The following is an 18,017-nucleotide window of genomic DNA, read 5'->3' as shown; positions in this document are numbered from 1 at the left end:
TTGCCATAGATCATGTCGCGGGTCCTTTTAATTTCACATCAAATGCATAGCGGAGTCGGCGTTTTTGATTCGTACACACAGCCTTTCGCTTGCGTTGTCCTTTCTGTTTGGCTTTTTGGTAGTTTGGGGAGGGAATGTGAGGATCTGGGAAATGGATGTATTGGTTTGGGGAAGTTGGGGGAGATGGAAATGGGGATGAAGATGAAGATGAAGGAAGGACGTGTATAAAATACCACTTTTGCGAGGAACTCCTATTAAAGAAAAGACGGAGAGAAGAGCTCTTGACGAGTCGGGATGTGATAAACGCGCGTTCGACTCTAGAGTGACCTTTTTAAGGGGATGTTTTGGAAAGAGGTTGGTTGTTTAGGTATGGATGGGATTTGAATAGATGGAAGGGATGGAGGTTAATAGATAAAGACCTCGGTGCGCGTGTAGGTATAGGTACTGTACAAGGGGTACAATATAAAACGATATACTTCATTAAGGTCTTTGTGCTAGGTAGAGAGCGGGTTTATGCGTGCCTGCTCTGCTCTTTCGATCGCACCTTCCTTGTTTGTTGGTGGCTACTGCTGTTAAAGCAAACATAACTAGCTAGCAAGGGCTACCTACTCAGTCTTTTTCAATACCCGGAATTCAAGGGAGGAAAGAACGACATATCTCTTGGAACTTCAGCCATTCCAAAATACCTGGACTGTTATTTAGGGAAGGAAGGGGTGTGTGTAACTTCAGGCCCCGAGCCCGCTTTTGTAAAACGTCCCGGTCTTGTGGAGATGGGAGGAATACTTACACATATGTGACGAGACAAGACGAACGAACGCTTTTCACCAAAGGCAAGAACTTATAAATGTTGTGTGTATTATGTACACAGATAGTAGCTGCCCCTCCGAACTCCATGCTCAAAAACAGAGAGGGCTGTATAAAGTACAAAAGCAGCCTAATGACAGAAGACCCAAAACCTTCTAGACGTCCCTACGGCGCGCAAAGAAAGTTATGTGACACGAACCGAAATTAAAATGTGTCGTTGTCCCTGGCTTTCAGACGCTCTAAAAATCTGGGACGGGCGCACCCGCCTCAGCAACCGCTTGCCCAGGAACCGGATCCTCAGCAGTGGGTTCTTCTTCGTCTTCATCTTCGTCTTCATCAGGTTCAGCAGCAAGGGCATCAGCCTGCGTCATCCCGTTCTGCCTCTCCCAGACTTCTTTCCGTATCCGCTCATCCTTCGCCTTTCTCGTCCTCTCAACCTCCTCAAATCCACCCGCTTTCTTCAACTTCCCTTCTTCAACAAAGTTGCCTAGTTCCTTCTGGAACTCGCCACCTCGTCGGCTTTCGAGTTCTTTCTGGCGTAGCTTCTCTGCTCGCTCAATGGCTTCGAGTCGGTTCTCGTGATTGGGCTGTAATGCGCGGACTTCGCCCAGGACACCCTCTTTTGCGAGAGCAGAATCAACTGGTGTGACATGGTTGAGTCCTCTTGTGAGGATTTTCGATGCGATCGAGCCGGAAGGAGCATCCTTCAACTGTTCTTTTGTAGCTTGCTCCACTAGGGCGAAAGTCTGCGTAGCTTTCTCAAGATCGTCTTCAAGATCCGTGGCGAGATCTTGTATCATCGTGAATTCTTCACGATCGGTGCAGACACGGTCCAGCTCTTTCTCCCAAATCTTGGTCCAGATCGGCCGCTCGCGTTTGAGGAAGTCTTCCATCTTCTTTAACTCCATTGTAGCTTGAGCGATGTCTTTGGCCACAGATTCAAGTTGGCGGGGTAGAGGGCGGACACCTCGCAGAACGACGTCTTTACGGAGATCTTCCACTATGTCTTGGAGATCATCCACCTGGGTGACAAGTCTGTCGGAGTCCCTACTGATGCTGAGCTTCCCAGCGTTGACATAAGCACGACCAGAGTCGCCCTTGATATCTGGGATAGCAGCCTTGACCGCCACACTCTTAACAGAGCTTGCCTTCGAGCGGACTGAGGTCATCGATTTCTGGATGTCCGACTGGAAGTTGGAATAAGTCTGTCGAAGGACTGCAAGGTCTCGGCGAAGGCTTTGAATCTCGGTCAGCTGAGCCTGGCTGTTGACCTTCGAAGGGCTGATGAGAGCGCCATTAGTTCGTTGGTTGTCAGAATAAGACATCCGAGAGGGTGCGAGTGGTCCTGTGGCTAAACGACCTATTTCTTTTGCAGCGTCTAGCTGGCGGTCTGAGACTTGCTGGAAAATATTTTGCGAGTCACTCATCATGGTGTGTAAGCCGTCGACCGACTTCGTTAATACTCCCATTCGCTCGTCAATGTGGCGTTTGACTTCGTCCAGTTGCTCTATGTTCAGAACTAGTACGGAACGATCCTTGATGTCGTTCAGATCTTCAAGCTCGTGGCGCACGCCAGAGACCGGGTCTTGTATATAGATTTCAGGAAGGTCAACTCCGTTGTTGTGTGTATTCCATGCAAATTTCTCTATGAATGCAAGTTGAAGCCTTGCCATTGATAAATCGTTATACCCACTTGCCAAAACGAACTTCTTGACCTTTGTTTTGTATTGCAAGAAAAGGGTCAATTCGTCACCAAGTGGCGGCGATTGCTCTGGCGTGAATTGCTTATCTTGCTTTGGATAAGGTGGGCTTTCCCTGGTAGTATCCGCAACCTTCTGGGGCATTGACGGTTCAGGAGCATTAGAAGGTTCATCATGCATAGGGAGGAACGGAAGTGCATCGCTGGGCGGTCCCTGCAACGTGGCACTTGGTAACGGCGATTCAAAATCGACAATTGATTGCCTTAATTTGTCGTCCGGAGTCTTCACGAGAGGACTATCGTCAGGTGCTGCTTCATCAGGTGGCGTCATCACTGGAGGTTTGGAACCATCTTCCAATATTTGACTTGGAACACGCGCTGGTGAGATCTCAGTGACTAGACGTGAGGCGTTTCGTGCATGGCGTTCGCCTCGGTTTTGAACTGCCCTCATAGATTCGCGGGTATCGTTCCGACCTCTATTCGGAATAGGAGAGTTCTGAGGTGGCGGAAGCATAGGTACACCATTAGAAGGTGCACCTAAGTGTTTCCCTATCTGGTATGCCGAGTATCGCCTGGAGGCTCTCCTTTCGAGCTCCCCGCCTCTTTGGAGAGCTGCTAGTGCATTCTGCTGTTTGGGCGGCGGAGGTGGAGGTGGAAATGAGTCCACATTGAGTTCACCTGAGCCTGGGCGTGCGGGGGTTGGAGCCTCATCCCCTGGATACGGTGGTAGAATAGGCATATTCTGCATCGTTGTACTGGATATTGTTGATTGGTCTGAAGACATCGACTCGCGGGACTGATCTCGCGTTGGAAAGCCTCTGCGCGTGGTTTGTGAAGACATCCTTGGGGGCGCGCTGACTTCGTTCGAGGCTCCACTATTTCTGCTATTCTGCATTCCATCTCCTTGGAAATTGTTTGATATTCCCTGGTCCAGCAGGGTACTGAGACCCGAATTTCCACTCCCAACGCTACTTACACTGCTATTTCGGGGTAACATCTCATTGGAAACTGCACCATCTCTTGGCTGCTTCTGCCGTAACTTCTGTTGTTTTCTTTTCAAGCCTTGTAGAAGGTTGATGATGATGTCCCTAATGCGAGGAAGGTACTTTTCCAAGCTCTCAACGCTTGCTTCCTGGCTGAGCGTGGATTCAAGAATATGACGTAGAAGCTCTGGGACATTGCCTAGGTCGGAGGTATCAACATTGATGGCCGTGAAGGCTCTGCATGCTATGTTGAACTCGTAGCCTAGCCGCACGTATACATCTGAGACCTGCGCGTCGGTAGCTTGGTGACGAGACCATTGTGTAAGGGTTTCGAGGAGTTGCTTCGTCGCGACAAGGAGGTGGGTTACGCTCTTCTCGATCTGGGACAGCGGAAGAGCATTCTGACCGCTTTGTGAAGTTGCGCCTCCCTGGAAGATATTGAGTCAGCATCATATATATTCGTAGAGCCCTTGAAGAAAACGCAAGCTATTGCAACACTCACGTTCTGTCTTCGGTTCAAACTCCCATTTGCAGTAGACTTGGCGGACGACGACGATGCCCGCGGCTGGGATCCTGGAGCTGGAGACATCGATCTTGCAGATACTGTCGGTGGTGGGCCTGAATCTGCGGCTGGAGAGCGTCGTTGAACTGATCGTAGGGATGTGGATTGCATGTCTGTGGTTTCTGTGGATCCTTGTGAGGACAAGTTCTGCTAGTCGTCCCTATAAGCAGTCATGTTATTTTGGATAGAGAGTCTATTAATCACATGGGCGGCGTGTTGGGCGTGAGCTTTGCAGATGGTCGATTGAATATTAAGTTGAAGTGTCCGTCTCTATCGCCGGCTGAGAGCGTCCAGATACGGCTGCGGCACCATACCATGCCGAATTGGGATTAGCGAGAAAAGCATAAAGTTAGCTTAGCGTGTGAATTCGAGGCTTGTGAATTCGAAACAATGCACGAAAGGTCTGGGGAAGTCAGATACAAGTAAAGCACAGCACATTGTTTCAACCTTTTTTTTCGGAACTTAAAACCACAGCAGGAACAATAGTGGATAGGTAGGTGGTAAGGCCAGCCACGGCAAGAAAAGGACACTTCAGAAGTGCAGACCTGTTCAGGGCTGCTTCTTCGGGTAATATTCTAGAAGCTTTGATTTCTACCTACCGCGACACATACATACCTTGGGTAAGATACTAATATTAGATAGATAATACGGAGTAATGCGACAATATAATATTAGAGGGCGTTGGAGGTAAGAAAAACTTATATCTAGGACGAATACCTATAATTTCTTGATTCTCTTATATGATATATGCTGATATGCTAATGCCTACTCATATGCATCTAATCCAAAGGCAGTAACAATCATGTTGTCCGCCATCTGGTTGGTCGCACTTACTGGATTATTGGATAGCGGACTCGATAATTCTGTGTAGTACAAATGCTCTTTCCCGTCGCTGTTGGGCTCAATTTCGATTAGAAATAGTACGAGATTCGACATTCGATTCCCTTCAAGTTCTCTCCAGTCGGCCATGGGTAGGTACCTATATGTATACCGGTGAAATATCAACTACCGGTATTCGTTGAATGGACATGGTAGAGGAGACAAAGATTACTAAATGTCCGCTTTCTCTTTCTATGCAACAACAGATAGGGCACCCTTTCTGCATGACACCACCATTATGATACGTGCAAGCAAGACAGCTATTTCTAATATATTTCTTCTGACTCATTGGATGGGATAGACGTGGAATAGAACCACATCGTGTGGGTGATTGGTTCTCTAAAAAAAACACCCACTTCGGCCTCACATCCCTCCCAGCCGGTACTTTATGGACCTTTTCCCCTTGACTATTGTTTGAGCAAATGAAATATGGTGGGAGTACCTGTATGATGTTAGGGAAAAGAAAAAGACGTGACCTAAAATTGCAGGTGTCGGATGGAAAGCTTCGCACAATCTGGCACTTGGATGCGACGAATCTGTGGATATAGTAGCAGCAGTCGGCTGGCAATATATGCGCTTCGTACCCGTCAATTGTAAAGTCGAGTATTTGAAACAAAGCGAAGCAGAAGCAAATAATTCAGATAACAGCCCGAGTTCCCTTTCCCTCGCCCTCGCCTTTGGACTAAACTAAACATCCACCATCTGGCCTGGCTCCCGAATATTCTGGCAGGGTTCTGGTGCACGGCCTCCCTCGCACTCGCAAGCGCAAAGAAAGCCAAGCCTAGCATCTAAAAGGGATTAAACTGCCGTTCGCCGTAACGACCCTACACCTCTACAATCTTCCACCTCGACCCTCTGCCTCAACCTCTGCGTCTGCTTGGCTCTTTCAGTCATCGCCCGACCTGTTCTCTTCCTTCTCGTCCCCCCTTAGCCCTCTCTATTGCTGCCCCGAGGCGGTTGATGGCCAGCGTGTGTTGAGAGCGGAGTGCTGTCTTGTCTTGAGGTGTCTTTCCTTCTTCCAGCCTTTTCTTGATACAGCAGTTTGAACATCGAGCTTGCGCACCATCGCTTGTCCAGCTTCCCCTTCCACAATTCACCCTTCCGTGATCCTTGAACCCCAAATTTTCTCGACATCTACAGAATCGCGCACATCGTCGACTCCCTCCCCGCAGCAAATTGGCCTGACGCGAAGAGGAGAGCGTTGGAAGCTTCGCAAGCCTTCTTAATATTTCGTGGTGAGACACTCCTGACAACCAGCCTCTTTCTATCTATGGCCTTGTTGTGCGTCGATGCTCTGAGCTGCAACGTCCCAACATCTTCGCATCAACTTGCATCGGGCATTTATCGTAATAGATTCGCACATGCTGACTGTCATCAATTCAGTAGGGAGGTTGAGAGCTTGCCTTGCAAGCCAGCCTTGGAGGAGTTCATAATCGATCCACAAGCACAACATTGGCGCGACAGTTCACCCTCTGTGAGCCTCACGCGCCAAGTAGTCAATCAGAAGGTACGCTCTACATTTTCCTTAATAGCGGGTGGTTCTGCCGGCAGGGCGACCTCGCACCGGGTCATCAATCATTATGTCAAGCTGGGTGTCGAGTAATCAAAGCCTCGCCCTTCAATTTCTCACCATTCAACTATGATGCTGATCAACCCCAGCAGGTCACCGGAGCCATTGAATCGAATAGTGTCGGTCTACGAGGGCCTCGACTTGAGTAGCAGCTAGCCTTCAACGTGTTGAACTATGGTGCAAGGGAAAAAGCTTAGCGACATGTCGAACACGAACGGTACACCTAGGTCCAAGTATCAGCAACCGAATATGGCTTTCCCTCGAAAGGAGCCGTCGGAGGCTCGCGGAGGCACAAACGATGGAAGAGTACAGAATGGTGAGTCAAGCGCCCGTGTCGATCCATGTATGCAACTAACGACCCCAGGCAATGCAAGCTCTTTCAGGACAGACAGCGCTATTTCTAATGGCAGAAATCAAGGCGAGCGCGTTCTTCAAAGATGGGTTCCCGATGCCCCTGAAGATGTTGATGGCTCCTTGGAGTCCACAAGAACGAAAACGCCAGGTGTCCCGTGGGATCAGTTTGATGTCAATGAGCGCCTTTTTGGTGTGAAAACTGACTATGATGAAAACATATACACAACTCCCCTGGACAAAAGCCACCCTCAATACAAGCAAAGAGTCGCAGACGCGGAAATCAAAGCAAGAGAGATTGAGCGCAGTGCGGCTACCAATTCTCATGTTGCAGAAGAGCGAGTCACAGACAATATTAAAAGCGGCGATATTGGTGATGAAGAGGATAAGTATGTTAAAAGTGATATGTTTCCTGTTCAATTTGCTAACCTCCTTTCAGATATAGTGGTGTCCGCCGACAACAAGATTTCCCACCCCTCTCTTCCACAAACAACAAATACACACCTCCGGCTCGACGGGCCCCTACGGGACAATCAACTGTTGCCGGTGCGCCTGTGGATCCTGCAATCATATCTTCACAGCTCGCACGTCCTGATAAGTCAAGTGCTGAAAAAAAGCCTGCTCCTGGGCAAAAGCCCTCCAAGCCTGAAGCTGCTACTCCACCTACAACGACTGAGACGAGTGTTACTCCGGAGCCTAAAGTAGCCGCCAGCGCGCAAACCTCATCCGCCAGCCACAACGCTTCGCCGCAGGTCAAAAGCATTGCTACTCCAAACGCTACAGCCACTGTTGAACGTGACGTTCTGGGCGCCTATAAGACATTCGCTACCCGAGAGAGAATAAATGTTGCAACAATTCGCACACAGAAAGCCCGAAATGACAAAGAGGTCAAGCTCAATGACTTAAAGAAGTTTGCGGATAGCTTCAAGCTCAACACACCAGTTCCCAAGGATCTTGTGTCTATCATTGCTAAAGACCCCGCAAAGCAACAGGAGATTCAAGAAAAGGCAAAGCGCAACGCGGAAGCGGCCAAGGCTAACCCTGCCGAAGCTACCAAAGCTATATCAACAACCTCAGAGGCTAAACCAGCTACTCGTCCTGTCCCTACAACGCACGGCGCAACCCCTTCATCTAATGCCCCTGGCCGACAGAACGCTAATCGAAACCCTGGATTTCAACACCAAGGCTCATACAACAATTCTCAGTCCTTCCGCCCAGATAGACCTGGAGCCCAGCAAGCAATGCCCTCTCAGCAGGCCCGTCCGCCTGGAAATCTAGGTCAGAGGTTGAGAAACATTGAGCAACAGAACAAGCATACCCAGCTTCCTGTGAACCCCATGCCCATTCACGAGACGAGGCTCCCACCAACAGGGCCCTCCAACGTCGCCGACCCCAATTTCTCTCGCCGCTCAAGTGGTGTAACAAGCGCCCAAAGTGGAAGATTGAATCCAAACAGCAGCGAGTTCCGGCCAAGTCCACATGCCGCCACATTTAACCCCAACGGCAACCCTAGCAGTGGATCAAGCCCTCGATCTGCTGCCAATGCTGTCGAGCCACCTGCTCCAGCCACGAAGTCACTGCTGAAGCACAAGCCGGTTCCTACCTCAGAGCGACCTTCTTTGAAGGAAAAGTTCAATGCTCTGGAACATATCCTGTCGATCAAGCCGCCACCTGGAAAGGACTGGGCGAAGACTGGTGGCATAAAGCCCGCCTTTGATACACTTCCTACCTGGCGATCGCCTTCTGATGATGAGAAGCCTGACTCGACAATGCACTTGACTTATAAAGAGTTGTTCGAGATGGCACCCTTCCCGACACAAACCCTTTCTTCGCCAAATCCTTCCCATGCTATTCCTCAGGTTCCGCACCAATACCAACTGCCTTTGCATCTGCAACAAGGTGGCCATCCAAGACAGTCTCCCCGACAACCGCCCATGAATCTTCATGGCAATCAACATGGCCATGGTCCAACTCCACCTTTCAATGGCCCTGACGACCATCGCATGATGCCTTCCCAGTCTGCGCAGTCGTATGCCTCCCCTCGACCCCATAATGTTCCTATGGCATTCCCATCGTCGCCCATGGGTCAACCTCAGTTGCCGTACAATCCCCCGATGGTGCAATATCCCGGCGCGCCACCAATGCAGGGCTTCAGATCACTCTCTCAGAATCACCAGTTCATGCCACAGCAACAACATATGGGACCCATCATGATGCAAAACCCTGCTAATAGCTTCATGACTTCTCAAGGTATGGCGCCTGGCCCTCAGGTCATGTACCCCCCGGGCGGCCAAAACCACTTCATTCCACCGCAGAATGGTCACCCTCCGCCAATGCCTGGTGTCAATGGAGGATACCCAAGCCCAGGAAGAGGTGCTGCTCCAATGATGATGAGCCAAGGATCCCAACAAGGCCACCAGTCCCAGCCACCAATGTATGGAAATGTGAACCCTGGTATGAGTCCAGGCCCTCAGTATGGACAGCCCATATATCAACAGTCACCAGGACAGAGTAAGCTTACTGAACCAATATCATTTTTAACAGCCGCTAATACATTATAGTGCCCATGCGCGGTTACAACGGCCCAAACCAGTTCGGTACGAGTCCACAACAGATGCATCAATATGGACCGCAGCATCGGAACAATCATCCTAACGGCAATTATAACAATAATAAAAACTTCCAGCCGCACGGCCAACATCCTAATGGCCCATCGAACAATCAGATCCCCAATGGCCCTCAAGCACGAGCCTCGGAGGGTGGTGAGGAGGCAAAATGAGTAAACATACTCGGCCACGAAATATATAATCCGGCGCCGATGCTTAGCATCGACGGTATTACAGCGCCTCAATATTACGCAACATGCGGATCATTCTTTGCTGCATACTTTACTTAGAGTGGCTGCATCGACAGAGGATTTGATGATTTTGCCTGGATTCTTGGGTGGAAACAAGTTATGGAAGCGTTGAAATGAGATGTTCTCGAACTGCCAAAATTTGGTGAGTCCTACTTGGCACTTGCCATGAGAGAAAGAGGTCTGATATTGGTATCAGTATAAGTGGCATAGTTTAGTCTCGAGGATTTCTGCTAATGAGATTGGCCAATTCACTCCAAACTGTGGGCTGGGAGGAAGGGAGGGACCATCCTATACTCGAGTCTCATCAAGACATAGAGTCAATAGGCGTGGCGAGCTGATCAGCTGGCGAGACTTTTACTACGCATATTTACTGAAATTTTGATGTGGATGATGGTGTTGGGGACCGTAGTAAGACAGATTTGTTCTGGTCTTGCGCTGTATTATAAGCTTTAGGTCCATATACACCATTCCACACATTGTTGTTTATTGTGATGTCTTCGTTTGGAATTACTCTGCGCTCAAATTCCCCCAACGTCCGTCCCGAAATCGCGCTCTGCCTCCGCTACTCTTCATCATCGGACATGATATGAGGATCAAGCCCCGCCGCCTCCTCACTGGGAAGCTGTCTGGGAAACCATCCATACTCGGCAAAATCCACCCTGAGTTCGCTCAAGTTGCCCGTACTAACAGTAACTCCTTCGCCACGTAACACCTGTGCTTGGTTCGCAGCTCCGGATGGATGACCTCTAGTCAACGACTCAGCTCTAATGCAAAAAGAAAGGCAGACGCAGAATAGAAGACGAACTTACCGAGGCGATATAATGCCTTTGGAGTTTATAACGCGCTGCCAAGGGACGTTGCCGTTGTGGTGGGGGAGGGAGGCGTCTGTGGAGAGGTGTTTGAGACAGAGACCTACTTGACGGGGTCGTTGAGCTGATGTCTTGTTAATACAAGCCCTCTCCAAATTACTATAGGAGAGTTGAAGGAGTTGAGATTAGAAAAGGGCTTACGAGTGCCTATTAATGCAGCAATGTGACCGTAACTCGTGACTTTCCCATATGGTATCTCTTGAATTGCGCTATATACTGCGTAGAAGAATGATTCCGCTTCATCTGTACGCGGCATGTTTACTATGGGCTTGTGATGAGAGTGGGATACCTGGGAAGCTTTTCGCGTTCCGTTAGATGCCGAGTTAAGTTGATTCGCGGTGTCAGGTGATCGTGATGAAGACTCGCATTACAACCCCAGTTTTTGATTTCTAAGTCCTTGTCCTCGCACTAACTAGCATTGAAGCCCAAGAACAACAAAAGTGAGTGACACGTTGCTAGCTTGACGTGTTTAATACTCTGGTTCTCCACAGACACTTTATCAAGTCAGGGACTGACCCTGCTTGTACCCCCCAGCCACACGGTTTGTTGTTGACGCTACAGAAATCTTGCTCCTGACAATACCAGCCACCAGCTTGCGGCATCATGATCTAAATCAGCTCTAGATCTTCTCCCCTTGCATTCTTCATAACCGATCCAGATATTTTCTAGTTCCAGTCTTGTAGCGCTCACATCAGCATTGTCTTAGATTATCCTACAATTGCATCATGCGAATTCCCTCCATCCTCAGCCTCCCGGCATCCATCCTCCTCATAGCCTCGCACACAGTCTTCGCAGAAGAGCAATTGCCAGCACCATTGGTAGGAGCACAAGCCAAACGCTCACTAGAAAGCACCGATCGACGACGAGATGTGGAAGAGCATCTGCGACTAGGAAGAAATCCTGTGGGAGTTATGAAAATGAGTCCTGATGAGGGAGAGAAGTTCTATATGGAATATTGGCAATTTGAGAAAGACCAAGTGCAATCGCCGATGTTCAGCACTCCTTTAAGAGCTAGGGATGAGGAAGAGGAAGCTAGATTGTTGGCGAATGCATCTGCGGCTATATCATTTCGGCCCCCGTTTGCGCTGCATTCAGATTTCGGGACAGCATATGGGGATTTAAGAGCTCGGAGGGCAATGGAGAGTGTTGCGGTCCTTGCTGCATTACAGAAGAGAGATTTTGTTTGTCCAAGTGGGACGACGAGTTGTGACGGGATTGGATACCCAAATAGCTGTTGCGGTGCGAATGAGAACTGCTTTAAGATTCAGGATACCGGGTTGGGACCCGTCGGTTGTTGTCCTGTGGGAGGTAGTTGTGGGGGGACGATTACGGATTGCAATGCGCCGAATACTGCTTGTGCTGCTGAGCTGGGAGGGGGATGCTGTATACCAAACTTCGTTTGTGAGGGCGTTGGCTGTAAGTACTTAATTATCCTTTTCGGTTGTGGATTCAAGGCTAATTGTGATTAGGTGTTATGAATTCAGTGACAACGATAGTTGTAACTCGAACCCTCAGCAGCACTAAGGCGTCCTCGATTTCCGTCTTAACAACCACGCAAATCAGCACAATCGTTATTGCTTCCACTACGGCAACAGCTACATCAACCCCATCTTCTTCATCTTCTTCATCTGCATTCAGCCGGAGTTCCACCACAACCTCAGCAAGTTCAGCAACAGGCGTAGCTCCAGTGCGTCCTACAAGCGCTACATCTACAACTACTTCCTCAACAGGCCCAACTCAATGTCCCACCGGATTCTACGCTTGCGATGCTTACTACGCTGGAGGCTGTTGCCGAACAGGAAGGGACTGCCAAACAACATCATGTCCAGTAGCAAGCTCCACGACTATCATAAGTACTGGGGTTACGGTTGTCGTTCCTGTCGGCTCAGCAGCTACCGTCAATAGCCCAACCGGTGCCTGCGCGAGCGGATGGGCAAGTTGTGCGGCTAGTGATGGAGGAAATTGCTGTCCTAGCGGATGGCAATGTGGAGCCATGAGCTGTTCGTCAATCTCGCCGACTTCGACTGCTGTGGCTCAGAAGGATAGTCCAAATAGGGCATCGAGCCAGAGAAAGGGGGTAGATCTTGCAGCTATATTGGGGACTTTGATACTTGCTCTGATGCTTGTTTAGATGTTTTGTATAGACTACTTTTAGTGGTAATGATAAGATGAGAATAAATACATAATGATCCAGATTATCTCGTATCCCTCTGCATGAAGATACCCATGTCATACGAACCTCCTGGGGGGGGGGCTTCCGCGCTAACACCCGCATAAATCGCAGCCAGCCGATTGTGAACCGCGGGGCAACATGCGAGAAATTCTGGCAAAGCAAGCTTCGTCATCCACCTCGATTCTTCAAATACAATCCATTGCTATACAGTACTTTGCAAGCATCTTCCTCGATACCTCCGCAATCCTGCTATCATAGCTAACAGTATCTAATAACGCCGCGGAGTAAAACCCTACCCCCGCATCCATTCCACCATTCCCAAAAGAAAAACATACGACCCTCACAAAGAGCGAACCATCGAGCCATCTTCGCACACGACGCAAGATCTCGCACGGCACGCACACGCAATGGCATCAAGTAGCGCAACAGCCTCGCGCGCCTCTGGCTCAGGCACAACCGCACAAACCCAAGTGCAGATCCCGGCCTCGACGTCTACTTCGGATGCACCGCAAATACCCAGCACGACCAGTAGTGCGCCAGTGCTGCATTTACGGGGCGCGACAAGGGAGGAGGAGGCGAGTATGGGGACGAGGACGAGGAGACCGCGGATACAGTGGGCGGAGGATGTGGTAGATAATGAGGGGTTGGGGAGGAAGAAGAGTAAAGGTATGTTATGTTATGTTATGTTATGTTATGTTATGATTATAGCTATGGTTATTATTCAAGGTAGTGGGAGGCAGTGAGTGAGTGATGGCTAATGATTTGTGGCATAGTGTGCTGTATTTATCATGCGCCGAAGGGTATAGATGAGTCGAGTGATGAGAGTTCGTCGGATAGCAGTAGTGATGATAGTGATAGTGATAGTGATGATGGGGGTGCGAGGCCGAGTGGAAGAGGGAATGGGAAGAAGAATTGTGGACATGATGGACATGAGCATGGGAAGGATAAGGGGAAGGATAAGGGGAAGGGAAGGGCGAGGAGTCCAAATGCGTATGAGAAGGTACCGAAGGTTAAGGGGAAGGAGTGAGTGTGGAGGGGGTGCGTTGAATAATGATTTGTATGAATAATGAGGCATATGGCATATGGCATGTGGCAGGTGGCAGGTGGCAGGTAGTTTTGCATGGACATTGGTCGGCGCTGGGATACATTGGCAGAATTCAAAATTGATTATTATGAAAAGATCGAGGGGTTAACAAAGTTCACAAGATTAGATATATCACGAGTTGAATCCAAGACAGTTAGTTTTTGCAGCCTGTGCTTTACACAAGTTGAGTATATAATCCATCCAAGTGGATCTTCTATTGTACAAAAAAAGTAGCATGCTTTGCATATCCAGGTTAAAATATGGTTACAGTAGAATATAAAGCGGGATCGATCTAGATCCCCACACCCTCCTTCTCTTGGGCCCTTGGCCTATCGTCTATTTTTCACACCCATTTAGCAAGAAGCCACTGATGGGACGTTCGAACACTTGGAGCTGGTCTTTCCTCCTGTCAAAGTCACGTCTGACCAGGTCCAGTCAGAGCATGATCCGGATCCGCAAAGGATGTAAACATTGGTGGCAGTTGATGCTACAGAGCCCGAGATACCGGAGATGGTGAGATCGGTAATTGGGACACCAGTGGTGGGGGTGCCAGTTGGGCTACCGTTCTCGTAATCTTGCTCAATAACCTGTTTTGCTCCGTTAGAATCCTTCTCTCTTGGTAGAAAGTGGTGGACTTACAATTCCGTAGGAGGAGATGTTAGAAAGGGTGATGTCCTTGTAAGTGACACCACTGACACTTCCGGTTGCTCCGCTGATGGTCTTGATGCGGACACCGTTGGCAGAGTCGCTGATGGTGCTGGAAGAGATGGTAACATCTTTGACAACGTTGTCAGAACGGCCTCCAACGGAGCCGATGGAGAGACCGTGTCCTCCTGAGCAAGTTCCGCCGGTGAAGGTGATGCTCTACTTTGATTAGCGTTGCTCATATATATTGAAGAGGAAATATCTCACAGTTCCTGAGTTGATGGCCAAGCAATCATCTTGGTTCTTGACATTGGCTCCTGTAATGGTGATATCGGTAGACGATCCAATGTCAAAAGCATCGGTATTGTGTCCCAAATCGTCAGTGTCACCAGCGGAGTTGTCAATGGTGACATCAGTGACAGTTAATCCCGTAGCGCTGTTGATTGAGAAGGTTTGCACTGGACTGTTGAGAATGTTCAAGCCGGTGATGGAGGAGGTTCCGGTCAGACTGTGAGCGTAGAAGAACTTGGGCTTGGTCTTTCCTCCGTTGGTACCCTCTCCATCCCACCACTTGGCACCATTGCCGTTCAACGAGTTTCCAGTAGCACCGGAGACAGCAATGTTTTCTCCTGAGACGGAGAAGAGAGGACCGGACCACTCTTCGTATCCCCAGGTAGTTTCTCCCTCAAAGATAACCTATGCCAATTAGCGAAAAGTACAAATCGAACGATGGACAGATGTAATTACTTTTGTGCCGGTTGTAAGTCCCGTCATGTCAAGGGTTGTTCCGGAAGGAACTGCAATGTTGTTCAAGACAATGGTAGCACAAGATGTCTTGGACTTGCTGGCTGCAACAGCATCGGTGAAAGTGCAAGATGCACGCTTCTCAAGAGCAACAGCATTGAGGATATTTGGGGCAGCAGTCGGCATAGGCACAGCGGCGACCAGAACGGAGGCGGTGCTGAGGCCCAGCCCCAGAGCTTTCAAAAATTGAACCATTTTAAAGTCTTTGGATAGAAGTCTTGGGAAAGGTAGGTGAAATGAAAGGAATGTGTAGTTGAAAGAATGTGGTCTGAAAGAATGGACAGTAGCAAGGTACTGGGGAGAAAAGAATTGTGAGGCTTGAAGTTTTCTCTTATATCACTTGAGAAAAGAGAGCCAAGCAGAGGGTCCCGGGTTTTCGGCCCAGCCATAGCGTATAGCTGCGTATAGAGTGATTAGTTAGTTACGGAGTACTGGGCATACCGAGAATAGGACCATAGGTACATGGTAGGCGTGATGAGAGGGGGAGCTGGATGCCTGGATCCACAAAGGTTTACGACACAATGTTTTCCCGTCATTCAGTGGCACTGTGGTGGAGGTTGAGCAGGGGAGAAGTTTTCTTGGGTGAGAGATTTTACAAAGCACCGAAGAGGCCTCGTCACGTCTACCAGACTACCAGTAAAGCTGGACTCTTGAAGGCCCATTGCAGCTACGGTACGGAGGAAGTGCTGGATTTGGAGTCTAGAGTGGTGGATTTGGAGTCTAGAGAGGTGGACTCAGAGATTAAAGGGACTCGGTAAAGGGACCGGGCGAGGAGGCTGAACAGGGGGCAAGGACCATGGCGAGCATGGACAGGCCAGATGATGTTTCGGGTAAATTAAGCTTAAGGCCAGACCCGGTCCAAGTGTGGGGTATTAGCCATACAAGGTAAGGTAGTGGTGGTTTCAAGATCGGGATGCGACAAATATCCCTCGAATCACAGTGCTGCGGGTCTGACGAACAGGTGATGTGACTCGTGCAGTAACCTCGTCCGAGTCCAACATGTCCAACATGATTCCGAGTCCCGCATTCGCGGGTCCCTTTCAATTTAGAGACTCCCTACAACTACTCAATCTAATTTTATCAACTAAAGGTTCTACGTATCCCCAGGCCATTCCACATGTTCCCTAACAGAGACGATTGGTTTGTGGATTCAGATTAACAACTACTTCGTCGCAGGTAGAGAGCATTGAGGCCTATGAAAACGGTTTAATCACATATACTTCAATCTACTTTTATAGTGTTATTAGTGCTAAGTTTGGTTACTTTATAGGAAGAATTTTTCAACACCCGTTTTATGATGTCCATATTAGGCTATCCCCCTCAGAACAGGAGTGACCATTTCTACTATGTATTAGTTGCTATAGACTTGACTTATATTAGTATTATGATACAGACCTAGATGATGGACCTTCTGCAAAGTGGTTACGTTACCTATGCCTCGTTCGCTTAGTCATTGACGATAAGGTTGTGTGATCATCACCATACATATCTCGACAGGTGTAAAGTCATGTGATGTTTTTGAAACATACACGCATTATACACGCATTTATCAATCCCCTAGTCGCAGGCCAAATAGTTACGCTAAGATAACGGTCCATAGATTAAGTAAAGAGTGCCAAGCGAACTTATCTGCTATCTATCTATATATATTATCCCTACATGTAACTGCTAAGTAGTCGCGCAATCTACGTAGTAACGTGACTTGGCGCTTAAAACTTCCAACCCGGGCAGTGTAAAAATGTTGTCTTAAGTCGACTTGAAAAATTAATAAGTCGACTTACGCTAACCAGTCCGGTAACGTATAAAATGCACAAGTAGACGCACGCACTACCTCTATAGCACCGACGCGAAAAGTGACTTACGGCCCTACTAAAATAAATAGCGAAATCAAGTCACGTTTTGAACATGTTATATTATATACATATCTGTAACTGTTCCCAACCTTTCATATGCGTTAGCTTATATAAAATCCCTTCTTACTTATCCTAGTAGGTATATATTAGAAGTGTCAGATGTTGATCTTTTAGCGTTATAAATAAAGATTTAAAGTGCTTGGAATCAATTAATTATTCGTGATAGAAGTGGCAGAAAAACCTATTATTATCTCTATATAGATGTGTATTCCGCATAGGCTGGCCTTATTAAGTACCTTGACTGCCTCCATATTTTTACAGAGATGGATATACTTGACAAGTCAGGATGTCCGTGCTATATATAAATTATCATGGGTATTATTATGCATTCCCGATTTGGCTAGTGTAAGTCGACTTACGGATTAATTCTTCAAGTCGACGTAAGGCAACCACTAAAGCAAGACCCCTGCCCTGGTCTTCTTGGCGTAACTATTTGGCCTGCGACGAAGTAATCTAAATACGAAGTACTGTACTCCGTAGTTCACGCGACTAGGAGGATTTCCGTTTCAAACATCCGTAGAGACCCCGCCGGCTCTCTATCTACCACAGCCGGCTTGACACAATATTTGCTTCTGCGGCGCTACGCTTCAACGCGTGATTGATCCATCCTTTGGTTCCATTCAATAGCCTCATATGAGAGGTGGAATGAGTTTTACCCTCCCAGTACATAAATTACACTGTCTTACAGTACAGTACTGTGGGTTCTAAAGTGTAGAATGAAGTTCATCCCTGGACCCTGGTCACACGCAGTCGTGTCTATCCCAAAGCTTTCTTCCCCACCAAGTCTTCGTGTCGGGAAATTTTCTCCGGGGAACGGCTCCTAT

General features: G+C 48.5%; 6 protein-coding genes across 6 annotated transcripts; 3 read left to right on the top strand and 3 right to left on the bottom strand.

Moving 5' to 3' along the window:
- Positions 1-1,043: 1,043 nt before the first annotated feature.
- On the bottom strand, positions 1,044-4,159 carry BUD6 (Bud site selection protein; the record flags this gene model as incomplete). Its single annotated transcript, XM_031149052.1, has 2 exons — positions 1,044-3,914; positions 3,989-4,159. 2 exons carry the CDS (start codon positions 4,157-4,159, stop codon positions 1,044-1,046), a joined length of 3,042 nt encoding a protein of 1,013 aa, XP_031005412.1.
- Positions 4,160-6,698: 2,539 nt separating this feature from the next.
- Positions 6,699-9,627, top strand: LHYA1_G004088 (Uncharacterized protein; the record flags this gene model as incomplete). Its single annotated transcript, XM_031149051.1, has 3 exons — positions 6,699-7,237; positions 7,288-9,359; positions 9,410-9,627. The coding sequence occupies 3 exons, from the start codon at positions 6,699-6,701 to the stop codon at positions 9,625-9,627; spliced, it is 2,829 nt and encodes a 942-aa protein (XP_031005440.1).
- Positions 9,628-10,267: 640 nt separating this feature from the next.
- On the bottom strand, positions 10,268-10,830 carry atl1 (Alkyltransferase-like protein; the record flags this gene model as incomplete). The annotated part of the gene is made up of 3 exons (XM_031149050.1): positions 10,268-10,469; positions 10,515-10,590; positions 10,716-10,830. 3 exons carry the CDS (start codon positions 10,828-10,830, stop codon positions 10,268-10,270), a joined length of 393 nt encoding a protein of 130 aa, XP_031005436.1.
- Positions 10,831-11,299: 469 nt separating this feature from the next.
- LHYA1_G004086 (uncharacterized protein) lies at positions 11,300-12,705 on the top strand (the record flags this gene model as incomplete). The annotated part of the gene is made up of 2 exons (XM_031149049.1): positions 11,300-11,990; positions 12,044-12,705. The coding sequence occupies 2 exons, from the start codon at positions 11,300-11,302 to the stop codon at positions 12,703-12,705; spliced, it is 1,353 nt and encodes a 450-aa protein (XP_031005435.1).
- Positions 12,706-13,154: 449 nt separating this feature from the next.
- On the top strand, positions 13,155-13,774 carry ypi1 (Type 1 phosphatases regulator; the record flags this gene model as incomplete). Its single annotated transcript, XM_031149048.1, has 2 exons — positions 13,155-13,413; positions 13,521-13,774. The coding sequence occupies 2 exons, from the start codon at positions 13,155-13,157 to the stop codon at positions 13,772-13,774; spliced, it is 513 nt and encodes a 170-aa protein (XP_031005434.1).
- A 410-nt stretch (positions 13,775-14,184) lies between these two features.
- On the bottom strand, positions 14,185-15,475 carry PG2_1 (Polygalacturonase; the record flags this gene model as incomplete). Its single annotated transcript, XM_031149047.1, has 4 exons — positions 14,185-14,418; positions 14,471-14,695; positions 14,744-15,172; positions 15,224-15,475. 4 exons carry the CDS (start codon positions 15,473-15,475, stop codon positions 14,185-14,187), a joined length of 1,140 nt encoding a protein of 379 aa, XP_031005433.1.
- Positions 15,476-18,017: the final 2,542 nt, after the last annotated feature.

This window comes from Lachnellula hyalina, assembly GCF_007821495.1.
Source record: "Lachnellula hyalina strain CBS 185.66 chromosome Unknown contig00065, whole genome shotgun sequence".
Classification (NCBI taxonomy): Eukaryota; Fungi; Ascomycota; class Leotiomycetes; order Helotiales; family Lachnaceae; genus Lachnellula; species Lachnellula hyalina.
This window is presented reverse-complemented; position numbering and strand designations above follow the sequence as displayed.